The sequence below is a fragment of the Athene noctua genome, chromosome 24 (genome assembly GCF_965140245.1).
Source record: "Athene noctua chromosome 24, bAthNoc1.hap1.1, whole genome shotgun sequence".
Taxonomy (NCBI): domain Eukaryota; kingdom Metazoa; phylum Chordata; class Aves; order Strigiformes; family Strigidae; genus Athene; species Athene noctua.
The window spans coordinates 5,135,950-5,149,928 of NC_134060.1; the positions used below are offsets into that span (position 1 = coordinate 5,135,950).

Sequence of the window (13,979 nt, forward strand, 5' to 3'; positions counted from 1 at the left end):
GGATGGGTCCCCTGGTGCACCCCGGCCCTGCCACAGCCTCGGTGACAAACCCCGGGGAGGGTGACACCTCTGTCCCCCGGGCAGGGCAGCAGCAGGGGGGGGGGGGGGAGGCACATCAGGGCCACGTCCCCTGCTCCCATCCCCTGACTCCGGCAGCTGGGGATTTATAGGTCAAAATAAAGAACGACTCCTGAATTCCTCCACTGGGGCACCCGCACCCCTCCGGGCACCACCCTGCAGGAGGAGGAGGAGGAGGCCGAAGGCCGCTGTCCCCGTCCCGCCCGGCGGCAGCTGCGGGGCAGGTGCCCGGAAGCCGAGGGCCTGCGCTCGCTTTCTCTCCGCTTTTATTTATTTTTTTTTTTCACTCTCCGCTGACCCGGAGAACTTCACTTTCTACCAAAAAAAAAAAAAAAAAAAAAAAGTCCCCGTGTCGTGTGTGTGTGTGTGTGTGTGTGTGTGTGTGTGTGTGTGTGTGTGTGTGTCCCCTCCCGTCCCCGTGGCGTTCGTTCTTGGGGACAAGCCCCCCCGCAATGTTCCGCCGTAGCACGGGGACACGGTGACACCCGGTTGTGCCCCCCTGGAATGGGGGGGGGGGGGGGGGGGGGGGGGGGGGGGGGGGGTGTCCCCCACGTGGCACCTGAAGCACCCAGGGGCTCCCCCGTACCCCGTCACCCCCCCGCGCCCCCCCGCAAGTTGCGTCTCACTTCTCTGCTTTCACTCACCCTCGACAGCTTTTTTTTTTTTTTTTTTTTTTTTGGGGGGGGGCCCTTCAGCTTTATTTTAATTTCTTGTTAATCTTTTCACGGTAAATCCGCCCAACACCCCCAAATCTGCCCGTGCTGGGGACGCTGAGACAGGGACCCCCCCCTGCCCTGGGGGGGGACACGCGGTGACACCCCCAAAACATCCCCGGCGGATGTTTCCAGCCGCGGACCCTCCCTGGGGACACCGAGGTGCCCCCCCCGGCCCCAGGCAGGGCTCCTGCGTGCGGGGGGGGGGGTCCTGGATCCTGGGGGGGTGACCTGGGGGGGCCCCACCGGAGGGGGGGGGCACCCCAAAACAAAGGGTCCCCATCGGGGAGAGGAAGGATGGGTGAGCCTCACGCATGTCCTCGTCACCCGGGGGGGCAGAGGGGTCACCCCCCCCCGAAAAGGGGCACAGAGGGTTTGGTGCCGAGCCCGGGGGGTTACTGGGAAAACTGGGGGGGGGGCAGCTGAGCTTCCTGCCCCCGTGTCCCCGTCCCCCCACCCCCTGCCCAGGGCAGCCCCCCGCATGGCATGTGTACATACGTGTGCTGTGGGTACCCGTGCGTGCCGCAGGCCCCGGCACACGTGTAGGTGTGTGCATGTATGTGCATGTACATGTATGTGTACGTGTGAGCTGTATGTGTATACGTGTGCAGGGATGTGTACGTATGTGAGGTGTGTGTGTACGTGTGTGTACGTATGTGTACATATGTGTACGTATGTGTACCTATGTGAGGTGTATGTGTACGTATGTGAGCTGTATGCGTACGTATGTGTACGTATGTGTACATATGTGAGGTGTATGCATACATATGTGTATATATGTGTACGTATGTGAGGTGTATGTGTGCGTATGTGTACGTATGTGAGGTGTATGTGTACGTATGTGTGCGTATGTGTACGTATGTGAGGTGTATGTGTACGTATGCGTACGTATGTGTACGTATGTGTACCTATGTGAGGTGTATGTGTACGTATGTGAGGTGTATGTGTACGTTTGTGTACGTATGTGTACGGATGTGAGGTGTATGTGTATGTATGTGTATGTATACGTGTGTATGTGTATGTGTATATGTACATATGTGAGCTGTATGTGTATGTATGTGTAGGATGTGTATGTATGTCTATGTGAGTTGTATGCATATGTATATGTGTACATGTGTGCATGTGTACACGTCTGTATGTGTGTACATGTAGGTATGTGTGCATATGTGAGCTGTATGTGTATGTATGTGTATGATCTGTATGTATGTGTACATGTGTGAGCTGTATGTGTATGTATGTGTATGTGTACACATGTGTACATGTATGTGTGTATGTATGTGTACATGTGTGAGCTGTATGTGTATGTATGTGCATGTATGTGTACAAATGACTACTGGTTGGACTGGATGATCTTCAAGGTCTTTTCCAACCTAGAAGATTCTGTGATTCTGTGAATGTGTACATATGTGTACGTGTATGTATGTGTACATATGAGTGTGTGTACATATGTAAGCCATATGCCCCTGTGCACACATGTATGTGTATGTATGTGTATGTATAATACATGTGTGCTGCAGGCCCTGTCATGCGTGTATGTGTATGTACGAGCTGTATGACCCTGTGCATGCACATACATGTATGTATGTGAGCTGTATGGCCCTGTGCATGCATGCATGTGTATGTATGTGTACGTATGTGTGTGCTGCACGCCCCTGTGCATGTCCCCATGTGCCACCCACAGCTGTACAGACCGTACCTGCCGTGTTTCTGCTGCGCACGCATGTACCGTATGTACAGTATGTACCGTATATACTGTATGTACCCTATGTACCGTATGTACCGTATGTACCGTATGTACAGTATGTACCGTATATACTGTATGTACCCTATGTACTGTATGTACCGTATGTACAGTATGTACAGTATGTACTGTATGTACAGTATGTACCGTATATACTGTATGTACCGTATATACTGTATGTACCCTATGTACCGTATGTACCCTATGTACCGTATGTACAGTATGTACAGTATGTACCGTATGTACTGTATGTACCGTATATACTGTATGTACCCTATGTACCGTATGTACCATATGTACCGTATATACTGTATGTACTGTATATACCGTATGTACCATATGTACCGTATATACCGTAATACCGTATATACCGTATGTACCGTATATACCATAATATCGTATGTAACGTATATGCCGTATATACCGTATATACCGCATGTACCGTATATACCGTAATCCGTATATACCGTATGTACCGTATATACCATACTACCGAATGTACCGTATATACCATAATACCGTATATACCGTATATACCGTAATACCGTATATACCGTACGCACCGCACATACCGTAGGTACCGTGTAGGCGCGCGCTGCCCCCTGGCGGGCGGGAGCGGCCGCGGCCCGTCACTGCCCCCTGGCGGCGGAGCTCGGAGCTGCAGCCTTCGGCCGCCGGCCCCGCCCGGCCCCGCGGACACGGACCCCCCAGACCCGCGGACACGGACCCCCCCCTGGACCACCCACCCCCACGGGCCCTCCGCACCCCCAGACCATCAGATCGTTTTGCTCCAGGAGCCCCACAGACCCTCCCGCCCCTCCCGTTGCCCCACCAGCCCCTCAACCCCTCCCTGGGGCAGAGCCACGGGCACAACCACCCCCAGGCGGGGCCCATGGGGGTCCCTCCCCAGCCCCAAGAGCCCCCCAGCTGCACCCATGGGACTGGACAGGACAGGGGTGGGGGGGCACACGGCTTTAATGCTGCCGGGGCAGTGGGGAGTGTGGGAGCTGGGGGGTGTGGGGCCGGCAGTGACATCTGGGCCTGGCTGCTGCCCCCACCTTGCCTGCAGTTCTGGAGACATGGGGACAAGCCAGGGGACACGAGGTGGCCGCTCAGGGTGTGAGGAGGCAGGTGACACCGGTGCCCTTCAGGCCACAGGAGCCCCCAGGCACCTTGTGCAGGTACTGCTGGTGGTGGTCCTCGGCGTAGTAGAAGTCACCGGCCGGCTCGATGACAGTGGTGACATCGCCCCACCGCTGCTCCCTCAGCTCCTAGGATGGTCCCACGGTGGTGGGGAGCCTTGATGGCCCCCCCCATGCCTCTGCCCCATGGCCTGGCATAGCCAGAGTAGGGCTTTGCCCCATGCTGGAGGTGGCTGGTGTCCCCAGGAGAGTCCTGCTGTTCCCAGGGGTGTCCCAGTGTCCCCAGGGGTGGTGTCCTGGTGTCCCCAGGGGTGTCCCGGTGTCCCCACCTACCTGCTGGTACACCGCCCTGCTGTGGAGGGCAGCTGCCTGCTGCTGGGGGCCCAGCGTGTAGATGACAGAGCGGTACTGGGTGCCCAGGTCCTCCTGCTGCCGCATGCCTGGGGGGTAGCACCCAGGAGGGGGTTATGGGGCACCCGCTGGCCCAACTGGGCACAGTGCGGTGGGCGCCTCCTTCACCCATGGATGGGGAAACTGAGGCACGGGGAGGGGCAAGTCGTGGCTGCAGAATGGGCTGTGGGGTTCTGTTAAAGGGGTCGGTGAGGGAAGTCTCTGTGAGCCCCCCCTGCACCCAGCACCAAGGGATGGAGATGCCAAGGACCCCCAGCTGGGGCCAGTTTGGGGTTAAGCCCCCCCAGACTGTCCCAGGGCTGCCTGGGGACCCGCGGCCACTGCTTGGCCCTGGCGGCTTGTCCCTACCCTGTGTGGGGTCGTGGTTCTCCCAGAAGACCTTGAGAAGTTCCTCGTAGCTGATCTTCCGGGGGTCGAAGATGACCCTCACCACCTCGGCGTGGCCCGTCAGCCCTGCGGCCAGAGCCAGCCCTGCAGCGCCACCAGGGGCAGGCCCTCACCGTGGCCTCCTGCCCCCCAGCCTCCCACCACCCCGGGATGTGGAGGGGACACCATCAGCTGATACACCCTCCCACTGAGAGCTGAGGCCTGACAAACTTGTGAGACTTGTACAAAGCAGGAGTGTTGGCAGGGCTGGAGAGAGGGAGCTGGATATGGAGGGGCTGCAGCACCTGCTCACCCCCTGGGACCCCCCCAGGACCCCCCAGAAATCCTTTTTCGGTGCCTGGTGGGGATGGGATGCTCAAGCTCCCCCCTCCCAGCACTGGGATAAATCCCCGTCTGGAGACAGCAGCTGGGATATTTCCTGCAGACAGCTAATCCTCCCCAAAACGTCTCCCAGCTAAGCTGGGCAGCGTCTGTCCGGGGCTGGGGGGGGTTGGGGGGGCTGGGGTGGGGGACAGGGGGGTTCAGCATCGGATGGATGGCAGACAGCATCCCACGGGAGCGCCGGCTGGGGCAAGGGGCTATGGGACACTCCACGATGCTGGATGGGGACATCACCCCACGGTGGGTGTGGGGGACATCGGGGGGGTCCCTGTCGCAGCACGGGAGGAGAAGCGCCTCGTTACCTGTGCGCACTTCTTCGTAGGTGGGGTTGGGGGTGAAGCCTCCGGCATAGCCCACCTGGGTGGAGAAGACCCCCGGCATCTTCCAGAAGAGCTGCTCTGCCCCCCAGAAGCACCCCATGCCTGTGGGGTGACAGGCAAGGAGCAGACAGCTGGTTGCCCTCACTCAGGAGAGGGGTCAACTGGACTGGGGGGGTCCTAGGGGCAGCCCATGATGTTGGGACCCCCCCTTTCCTGGCACAGGGGGAACGACTCACCGAAAATTGCCGTCTGCATCTCTGCTGGGAACGGAGGGACCGTGGGGTTCCCGTTAACAGCGTGGGTGGCTGGGGGGGTAATGTGGGGTCAGGACCCCCAGCCCATCCAAACTTCAGCCATCTCTACCCTGTCCCCCCCCCCAAAGCAGTCACTGACCCTCCTTCCTGTCCCTGTCCCCCCCAGCTCCTCGGCCCACCTGGCTTCTGCCCCATGTTCTCTCATGGTGACCCTGACCCTAACCTGGCCCCTGTGGGGGCCCCGGGGCTGTCACCTCCCCCTCGGGGATGCTCTGGTACCCCCTGCTCTGTCTGGTGCTGCCCCCCCCCCCTGCGGGGATGTCCCCCTGCCCCGGGGGTGTCCCCCTGCCCTGGGGATGCTCTGGCTGAGGGGAACCTGCCTGGGGCTGGGGAGGCAGAAGTGGGGGGGGTGGTGAGTAGCAAGGGCGGGGGGGCTGTGGGGATCCCTCCCCCCATGCTGCCGTCTCCTACCAACCCCACCGGTTGCCACAATAAACACCCCCCCCCCATCTTCATCCCAGCACAGATGAGGGGACACACTGCAGGTGCGCACAGGGGTCCCGCTGCCTCCTCTGGCCCCCGGCGGGGGGGAGGATGCCCCCCAGGCACCAGCTTCCCATGCCAGCACAGGGTGTCCCAGGGGAGTTTAAGGAGGGCAATGCCAGGGCTGGCACCGGCCACTCTGACACCCCCCACCCCCCCCCCCCCGGCCAGCAGCAGAGGGAAGCTGAGACCTGGCACCTCGTGACACTTGTGAAGCACAAACACCCTCTGAGCTCCTCAGCCGCCTCCTCCTCCTCCTGGGGGTGCCAGACCCTCTGTGTCCCCCCCAAGTTCCCTCCAAGGATGGTCCCTGTGATCAAACCAGGGAGTTACAGAGTTCCTGGGGGGGCACAGAGGAGCTTGCTCCCCCCAGTACCCCCAGACACGTCTGTGTGATGGTGAAAGGAGGGGGGGGGGGCACTGGGATCAAAACACTCCAGTGATGGGTCCCCACCAGCACCCTGCCCTGGACCTTTCCTGTCCCCCAGCACTGACACCCCCAAAACCACAGAATTGTGCTGGGGGGGGTCAGCAGGGTGCCACCCTTCTTCCTGTCCCTAGGGAGCCCCCCCCCAGCCCAGCCCAGCCCGATGCCTGTGCTAGTACCTGCCACCGGCAGCTTCTGGGCTCTGCCCGGCAGAGCCTCAGCAGCGCTGGGGAGCACCCCGATACCCAGCATGGCCCCCCCAAGAGACAGGACGTCTTGCCGAGTGCCGCTGCCCCTGCGGCCTGGGAAGAGGGAGCTGTGGGTGCTGGGAGAGGTGCTGGGAACACTGGGAGGGAGAAGCGGTGCAGGAGGCCGGGGAGGCAGAGCCTGGCCCCAGGAGTGGGGTCACCGTGGGGGGGCACGGGAGGGGACATCTCGCTTTGTCACAGAGACACGGGGACAGGGTGCACAGCCCCAGGGGGAAAATCCCCCCCGTGGGACCCCCATGGGCAGGATGGGGCCGGGGCAATGAACCCTGACAGGTGGGGGGGGATCCCACGGGCCGGGGCAGAGTCCCTGCGTGTCGGGTCACCCCGTCAATCGTTAACGCACCCGAGGCCGGCGGTGCCCAAGGTCACTCGGGGACAGATCCGGCCTTCCTGTGGTGCTGATCCCTCCCAGCCCCCCCACTTCACCCCACGGCTGAGCCCCCCCAAAACCTCCCACAGCAATGGGGCTCTGGGCCCCCACGGCCACGCTGGTTCCCCGGGGGGGCAGCATCAGCACCCTGGGGCTGAGGGGGTTGCGGGGTGGGGGGGTCCCAGCCCCTCACCTCCACCCAGGGATGCCCAAGGGCTCATCAGGGCAGGGCAGGGCCTGATCTGCCCCCCCCCTCTGCCCGAGAACTGCATCTGACTCCATCCCCGCTGCGGGGTGTCCATGAGGACATCCCCCGCCTGCCTGCATGAGGATTTTTCCCAAATCTGATGAGTTTGACCCCAATCTGAGTCTATATCAAAATGCAGCACCCCCCAACTGCCAGCCATGATGCGGGCAGGTGACAGCCTGGATGTGTGGTCCCTGCAGACCCTCTGCACCCCCAGATCCCACCCCATCCATCCCACCCCATCCATCCCACCCCATCCATCCATCCCATCCCACCCCGTCCCATCCATCCCACCCCACGTCACTGGCCTGACCCCAGGCAGGGGATGAGGGGTGACGCCGGGGGGGTGGGGTGGGGGGGCAAAGCAGGTGTCCCCGTGTCCATCTTCAAGCCCACCCAGACCCCCTGCCCCGGTAAGTGCCGGGATTTTCCCGGGGGCTCAGTGCCCCCCCCTCCCCAGGCTGGCGGGTGCCGGGGCCGAGCAGGGAAGGGTTAACCCCACCCGCACACCCTCACACGCGGGACACAGACACGCACGCACCCCCCCGCCCGGCAGTGGCCTCATTCTGCCTGGGGAGGTGACAGCGCCGCTGGCCTGTCCCCAGCCGCTGCCATCCCCGGGGCTCTGCCTGCGGGTGCCCTTCAGCCTCCTCCTCCTCCTCCTGCCGGGGAGCCCCGCGGGCACCGAGGTAACGGCCATGGGGCGGGGGGGGGCACGCATCGATGGATGCTCCCGGCGGGGGGTGGGGGGAGAGGACACGGCGCTGTCCGGGCACGACCCCCGGGGGGGTCCCGGGACGGGGACACACGCGAGGAGGGTGGGGGGAGCCCGGGGGGCTCAGTGCGGCTGCTGCCGGTGGGATGCGTGATGCACTGGGGGGGTTGAGGTGAGGGGGTCCCCCCCTGGGCTCTCGGAGGGGGAGAAGGGGAGGGCTGAGGACCCACAAGGAACCCCCCCTCCCACTCCGGGAATGGCCTGGATACCCTGCTAAGGAGATGCATCCCCCCCCCCAATCTCCCTCCAGCCTGAAAAAATCCCCCCTTCACCCCCCCAAAAAAACCCCTCGGGTGGAAAGTGGCATTCACTGGGGTGCACTTGGGATGGTCCCAGGGAGATGTGGGGGGGTCACAGGGCTGGAACTCGGGGGGGGAGTGGGGGGGGAAGATCTTCCCCCTGCATCATCCCATCCCGGTCCCTGGAGGGGATGGGGCAGGTCCCGGCCGGGGGGTGGGGGCAGCATTACCTGTGCTGAGTTTGTGAGGCCTCTACTGGTCTTTACCTGCTGCTGTTTGGGACCGAATCCTGACCTGAAGGGGGGTTGGAAGGCCTGGACCATAGGTTTGGAATTTGAGGCAGTTTCAGCCATTTCAACTATTCTGATGCTAAAATGCTTTGTAGAAATAGAGCAGATGAGACTGTACCGGTTTTCACTCCCCTCTGCTCAACCCCTCCAGGACCAGTGTTCCCAGCCCCGCTTGAATGCACCCAAATTCTCCTCACTTTAGCTGCTATTCCAGCACCTCCCTGTCCCCCCACAACCAAGCAGCCCCCAGCCCCCCCCAAATCCCTCCCGGACTGATCTGCCGGGGAGTTTAAGCTGCTCAGAGACGCTCCCCCGGGTTTCCATGGCTCTGAGGGTGCGGATGGCTTGACGAAAGCCGGGGGAGGCGAGGACAGCTGAGGAGAAGGGGGGGGGCGCCGGTGTTGGGGGGGGGGGGGGGGGGGGAGGAGAGGGGGGATTTGCTTTTTATCTCATTCAAAAATAGCTGCCCTGGCGCTGGGGGCCGGACCCTGCACAGAGGGGGTCAAGCGGGCACCTCCCAGCTGGGCCTGAAGGATGTGGGATGGGGCTGGATCTGGGGGTGCAGCTCCCCCCCCCCCCCCCGATTTTCCCCCCAGCCATTCGCTGTGGGTCCCTGGAGAGAGTCTACGCAGAGGAGAAGGAGGGATTGTACAGAGCATCTCCGGTAACCCTACAGGCACCGGGTCGGGGGGGGGATATGGATGCATCTGGGCTTCTATAGGGACAGGGGGTGGGGGCAGTCCCCGACCCCAAATCTGCCATCACTCTTGTCCCCCCAGTGCCAGCCCTGGGATGGGGGGGGGGGGGGGGGCACAGCTTGGTCCCAGCACGGGGAGGGGGTGATTGGGGCCCTGGGGCTGAGGGGGGGTGAGGAGGGTTTGGGGCTGGAGCAGGGTCCCCCCTCCAGCGCCGTGCACCCCCAGCCATCGGCCCCAGCGTTTCGTGTTCACCGCGGACCTTGATTTAATGTCACACAATTAAGGCACGCGGTGAATGCCAAAGGGGGGGGCCAGCCTGGGCTGCGGGGGGCTGTGCTCGTCAAAGGAGGAGTGTGAAGACGCCAAAAAGCCTGAGCAGCAGCAACGCCCCATCGCCACGGGCCGGTAAGGGAAGGCGCTGCCGGAGCCCCACGGAGGAGCAGGGCTGGGAGGGGGCTGGTACCCCCAGCCTTCCTGCCCCCCCCCGACCCCTCAGCCTCCCCATCTCCCCCCAACTCCCTGCAGCCCTGTTTGTGCTCCCACCCCCTAACGCCACCCAGAACCCCCCAAGATCATCAGGACAGACCACGACCCCCAAGCTGCCCCCCATCCAGCTCTGCCAAGGACAGGAGAGGGGATACGAGCCCGGGGCACCTCCAAATCCCCCCTCCAACCCACAGACCCCCCAAGCCTGGATTTTCCCTCTCCAGGAGCGGGTGCTGCTGCCTTCAGAGGTGCTGGAGCTGATGGGGTGGGAAGGGGGGACACAGACAGAGGACAGTTTGGAGGAAGGCAGCACCCAACTGCCCCTCAATGAGCCTTCGTTAGTGGGGGGAGAACCAGAACTGCCCCGGCTGCATTAACACCCTTCTCCCAGGGAGTTGGGAGCAGTGGGGAGGCATCAGCCCCCATCCCACCACCCAGCCCCTCCGCAGCCAGCACCACCAGCTTCCCACCTGGCTGCTCCTCACTGATGGGGGAAGAGACATGATGACAGCTCCAGGGTGTTTTTTCAGCCAAACTTTGCCCAGATGCTTTTGCAGCCCCAGCGTTCTCTTGAGCCACTGTTTCTCCAGCGTTTCTAGTCACCTTTGGGATACACCCACAGACCTTGAGCCAAAGCCCAGAGTGGCCGTTCATGCCCCACATTCCTGGGGGACACATTTTGGATGGAGGTTTCACCCACCGCAGCCCCCGGAGCAGAAGGGCTGGATAAACCACTCCTGGAAGAGAGAGCTTATCACTCCCCTGGCCCATGTGAGCCGGCCTTTTCCATGGCTCCAGGTTTATCCGTGTTTGTCCCAGCAAGGTGCTTTTTGGGTTCTCAGGATTACAGCTTCCCAAGGACTAATCCAGGAACCTGCCCATCACCAAAGGCCGCAGCAGAGCTGATGTTTGCTCCCTCAGAGGATGCTTTTTGCTGCTTTCCCTGCACAAAGCACAAGTAGACTCTGCTTTTCCCTGTGTCCTGCTCTCCCCTGCCAAGCACTTTGCCCAGGACCAGCGTCTCATCACTGAAGATTTGCTGTTGCCGCTGTCCCCCAAGGCTCGTGGCTGCCAGCATCTCTGCAGCCAGGCCGTGAGGTCTGAGCCCCGTGTCTTTCCTGGGATCCACTTGCAGCCTTGGCAGCACGAAGCCATGTTTCCTGCATCCTTGTCCTCCCATGGGCCCTGCGTAACCCAACCACCCCACCACCCAGAGCAGTCCCTGCCCTCTGGAGAGCAGCAAAGGCAACGGAGCTGCCGAGCCCCGGGACAGACGCCCTCACAGGCAACGTGCTCCTTTCTCAGCCCGGATCTGCTCATTCCCACCGCCGGCACCCGAAACTCGGGGAGGGCAGGACCAGGCATCACGCTCTATTCCTTCCCAGCCACCAAAACAAGTCCTGGATGAAGGAGCCAACAACGGCTGTTGAACACCCTGCAAGCCCCTGGAAGAGGGTCTGGCTGGGGGACGGACTGTGTCTTGCTGCTTGGGTCCCCACCAGACAGCCCCTGGGGTGGGACATGACCCGTGGGGCTGGGGCTGTCCCGAGGCAGCCAGGAGGGGAAGGGTCCGGTTCATCAATAAAGGATCTCATCTGTAAACAAACATAGCCCTGGTGCTGTGTTGTGGGGGGATGGCACATCCCCCAAAATGGCTCTGGGAACAAGAGTAACTCCCCTGGGCTCTCAGCACCCCGGCACCCTGCTCATCTCCAGTGGCCCGAGGACACGGGTGCTGCCCCGTACGCAGGGATCGGAGTCATGGCTGAGCCCATCACACCCCCCGGCTGGTCTCTCCCCCTCTCCCAGGGACCCACGGGCACCAGAAGAGCTGCAGGTCCCCCAGGAGCTGCACACAGCGGGGCTGTCCCAGCACCCAGACCTGCAGAGCCTCTGTGGCCTCATGGAGGGGTCCCTGCAGCCCCCCCAGGCTCCAGCCCCTGCTCTGGCAGTGGGGGTGCAGCACCCACCCTCCTCCGGGGGAGGGAGCCGGGCTCCAGCCCAGACACTCATTCGGTGTCACCCAAGCAGGAGCTGGACGCTCAGACCCGCCGCCCCCTGCCCCTCATCCCCCAGGGCCGCTGGGCAGATTCGGGGGTCCCTGCAGGACCACACTCAGTGACTCGAGGCTGCGGAGGGAGGGCTGCAGCGATGGCACCGGGCTCCTCCGTTACCGCTCCCAACCTCTGCCCCAGCCCCAAGGATTCAAAAATGCTTCTTTTAGAAGCGTCTTGTCCTTCCCTGAAAGCACAGCTGCCTCCCAGGCCTTGCGATAGCTCTGCACCCCCAAAACGGCTCACAGAGTCTGGGAGAGCATCGCATGGGGGTGCAGAGGGGTGCACAACCACACACAGCCACGGACAGCAGAGCCACGGACGCTGAAACAGCGAGAGCAGCCCTTGGGTGCTCAGCCACAGCACAGCAACCAGCCCCCCCAACCCTCCCCCAGCCTGGATTCTGCTGCCTTGTGGGGCTCAGCTGAGCTGCGTTTCCTTCCAGGGGGTCGGGGTGTTTGCAAACAGTTTGGAAAACCCCCAATGGACCCATTGTGCAAAGGCCAAGCTCAGGTTTATCCGACCCCAGGAAGAGCAGCAGCCAAGAGGTTTTTTTCTGTCGGTGGTAGCTGGTGAGCAGCCCCCGGCTCCCACCGGCCCTTTCCTTCCCAGCCGCTTCCCCCTGCCAGCGAGGGCCTTGGGGCAGGGGGAATTCACCTCCCTCTGAGCCAGGGAGAGCAGGTGAAAACCAGGCAGGGATCCTTTTCCCCATACAGCTCAGGGAACTGTGCAAGTATTTTGCCTTTTTTTTTTTTTTTTTTTTCTTTCCAAAGAAACACCAGTAATAAATACCTTTTGCTCTTACCTGTGCCACGCTCACAGGGAAATGGCATTCAGTTGTAATTACGGAAGGGTTGGGGTTTCTTTGCCCGAATCCTGAATCCTGCCGCAGACGCACGCTGTCTGCAAAGCTTCCTCAGGCGCACCTGAAAGTTCCCATTTTTGTCCACGTTTAGACTAGAACAGGCCCAGGCTCAGACTGAAGCAGTTCTCAGCTAGTCCTGCCCTCTGAGCATCCTTGGGAGGGTCAGAAGCAGCTGCCTCAAAGTCATTCATCAAATATTCACTTTTTTCCCCACATCCAAGCTTCCCCTTTTTTCCCAGGGCTGTTTCTACTCACTGCAACGTTCACTTGGCTTCTTCCTTTAAAAAAACCTCCTAATATTTAACCTTGGGCCCAAGTTTGGTGTCATCCTTTTTGTTTCCCTCCAGAAGCCCCACAGGTCTCCCAAACAGCGAAGGAGGAGCACAGCCAGCCAGCAATGTACAAAACCACCTATTTTTTCCTCTTCCCTCTCCAGTTTGGGGGGAAACAGGGCTGTTTCAGGTCCCTGCACACCTGCCCCCACGCACAGCCCCGGAGGCAGCTGGTTTCCATGGAAGTGATGCCAAGGTTGAAGGCACTGCGGCATAAATCCTGTGGGGAACACAGGCATCAGGAGTGCGACGTCCCAGCAATTCACCTGCTTTGCTTTAAAAGAAGGGGAAAAAAAAAAAAAAGAAAAAGAAAAAAAAAGTATTTTAGCCCTTGGGCAGCTCATGGGGAAATTTAAGCAGCTCATGACACCGGCATGTGGCCATCCCAGGTTAGAGGATATGCATATAACCTGCGAATCAAGTTTTTTTTTTCTTATGTAAAAATAATTGTAGGTACTACACCTGCATCTGAAGTATTGTGGTTTTCAAATCACAACTTCCCGTTCCTCTCATGTGTCTCCCCGGTCGTTGCTTGAAGACCAAAAGGGGAATCAAACTGGGTCTGACCAACAGTGAAGCTGAGCATGCAAACACCTGCCAGGCACGGCAGAAAAACCCTCTCTCCAGCTTTTGTTGTTACTCCTGACTAGGATTCTCGCAAAAGACAAATTGTTTCATTTGGGCCTTTAATCGAGTCGAGGTTTCTGCCCTTATTTCCTCCAGCTCTACACACAACGCAGGTTTTACACTCCCTCTGAAAACTCATCGGGACACCAGCAAGGAATTTGCACTTTCAGGCAGCTTGGAGGTGAACAGCTAGGCCAATCAAAGAGGACAGAAATTCTTCCAGAGAAAACAAGTAAAATATCCCAATAAAATGCAAATGGCCACACAACTGCTTCTGATACCAGCCCACACGCCTCCCCAGGAAGCAGCCCAGATCCTCACCCAACCTAG

The 13,979-nt window shown here is 60.6% G+C and overlaps 1 protein-coding gene across 1 annotated transcript; it reads right to left on the bottom strand.

Moving 5' to 3' along the window:
• Window positions 1–3,644: 3,644 nt before the first annotated feature.
• On the bottom strand, window positions 3,645–6,649 carry LOC141969771 (peptide methionine sulfoxide reductase MsrA-like). The gene is made up of 6 exons (XM_074925849.1): window positions 6,577–6,649; window positions 5,410–5,478; window positions 5,156–5,275; window positions 4,434–4,538; window positions 4,008–4,114; window positions 3,645–3,803 (listed from the first exon to the last, which is right to left on the bottom strand). Exons 1-6 carry the CDS (start codon window positions 6,647–6,649, stop codon window positions 3,645–3,647), a joined length of 633 nt encoding a protein of 210 aa, XP_074781950.1.
• Between the last annotated feature and the right edge of the window lie 7,330 nt (window positions 6,650–13,979).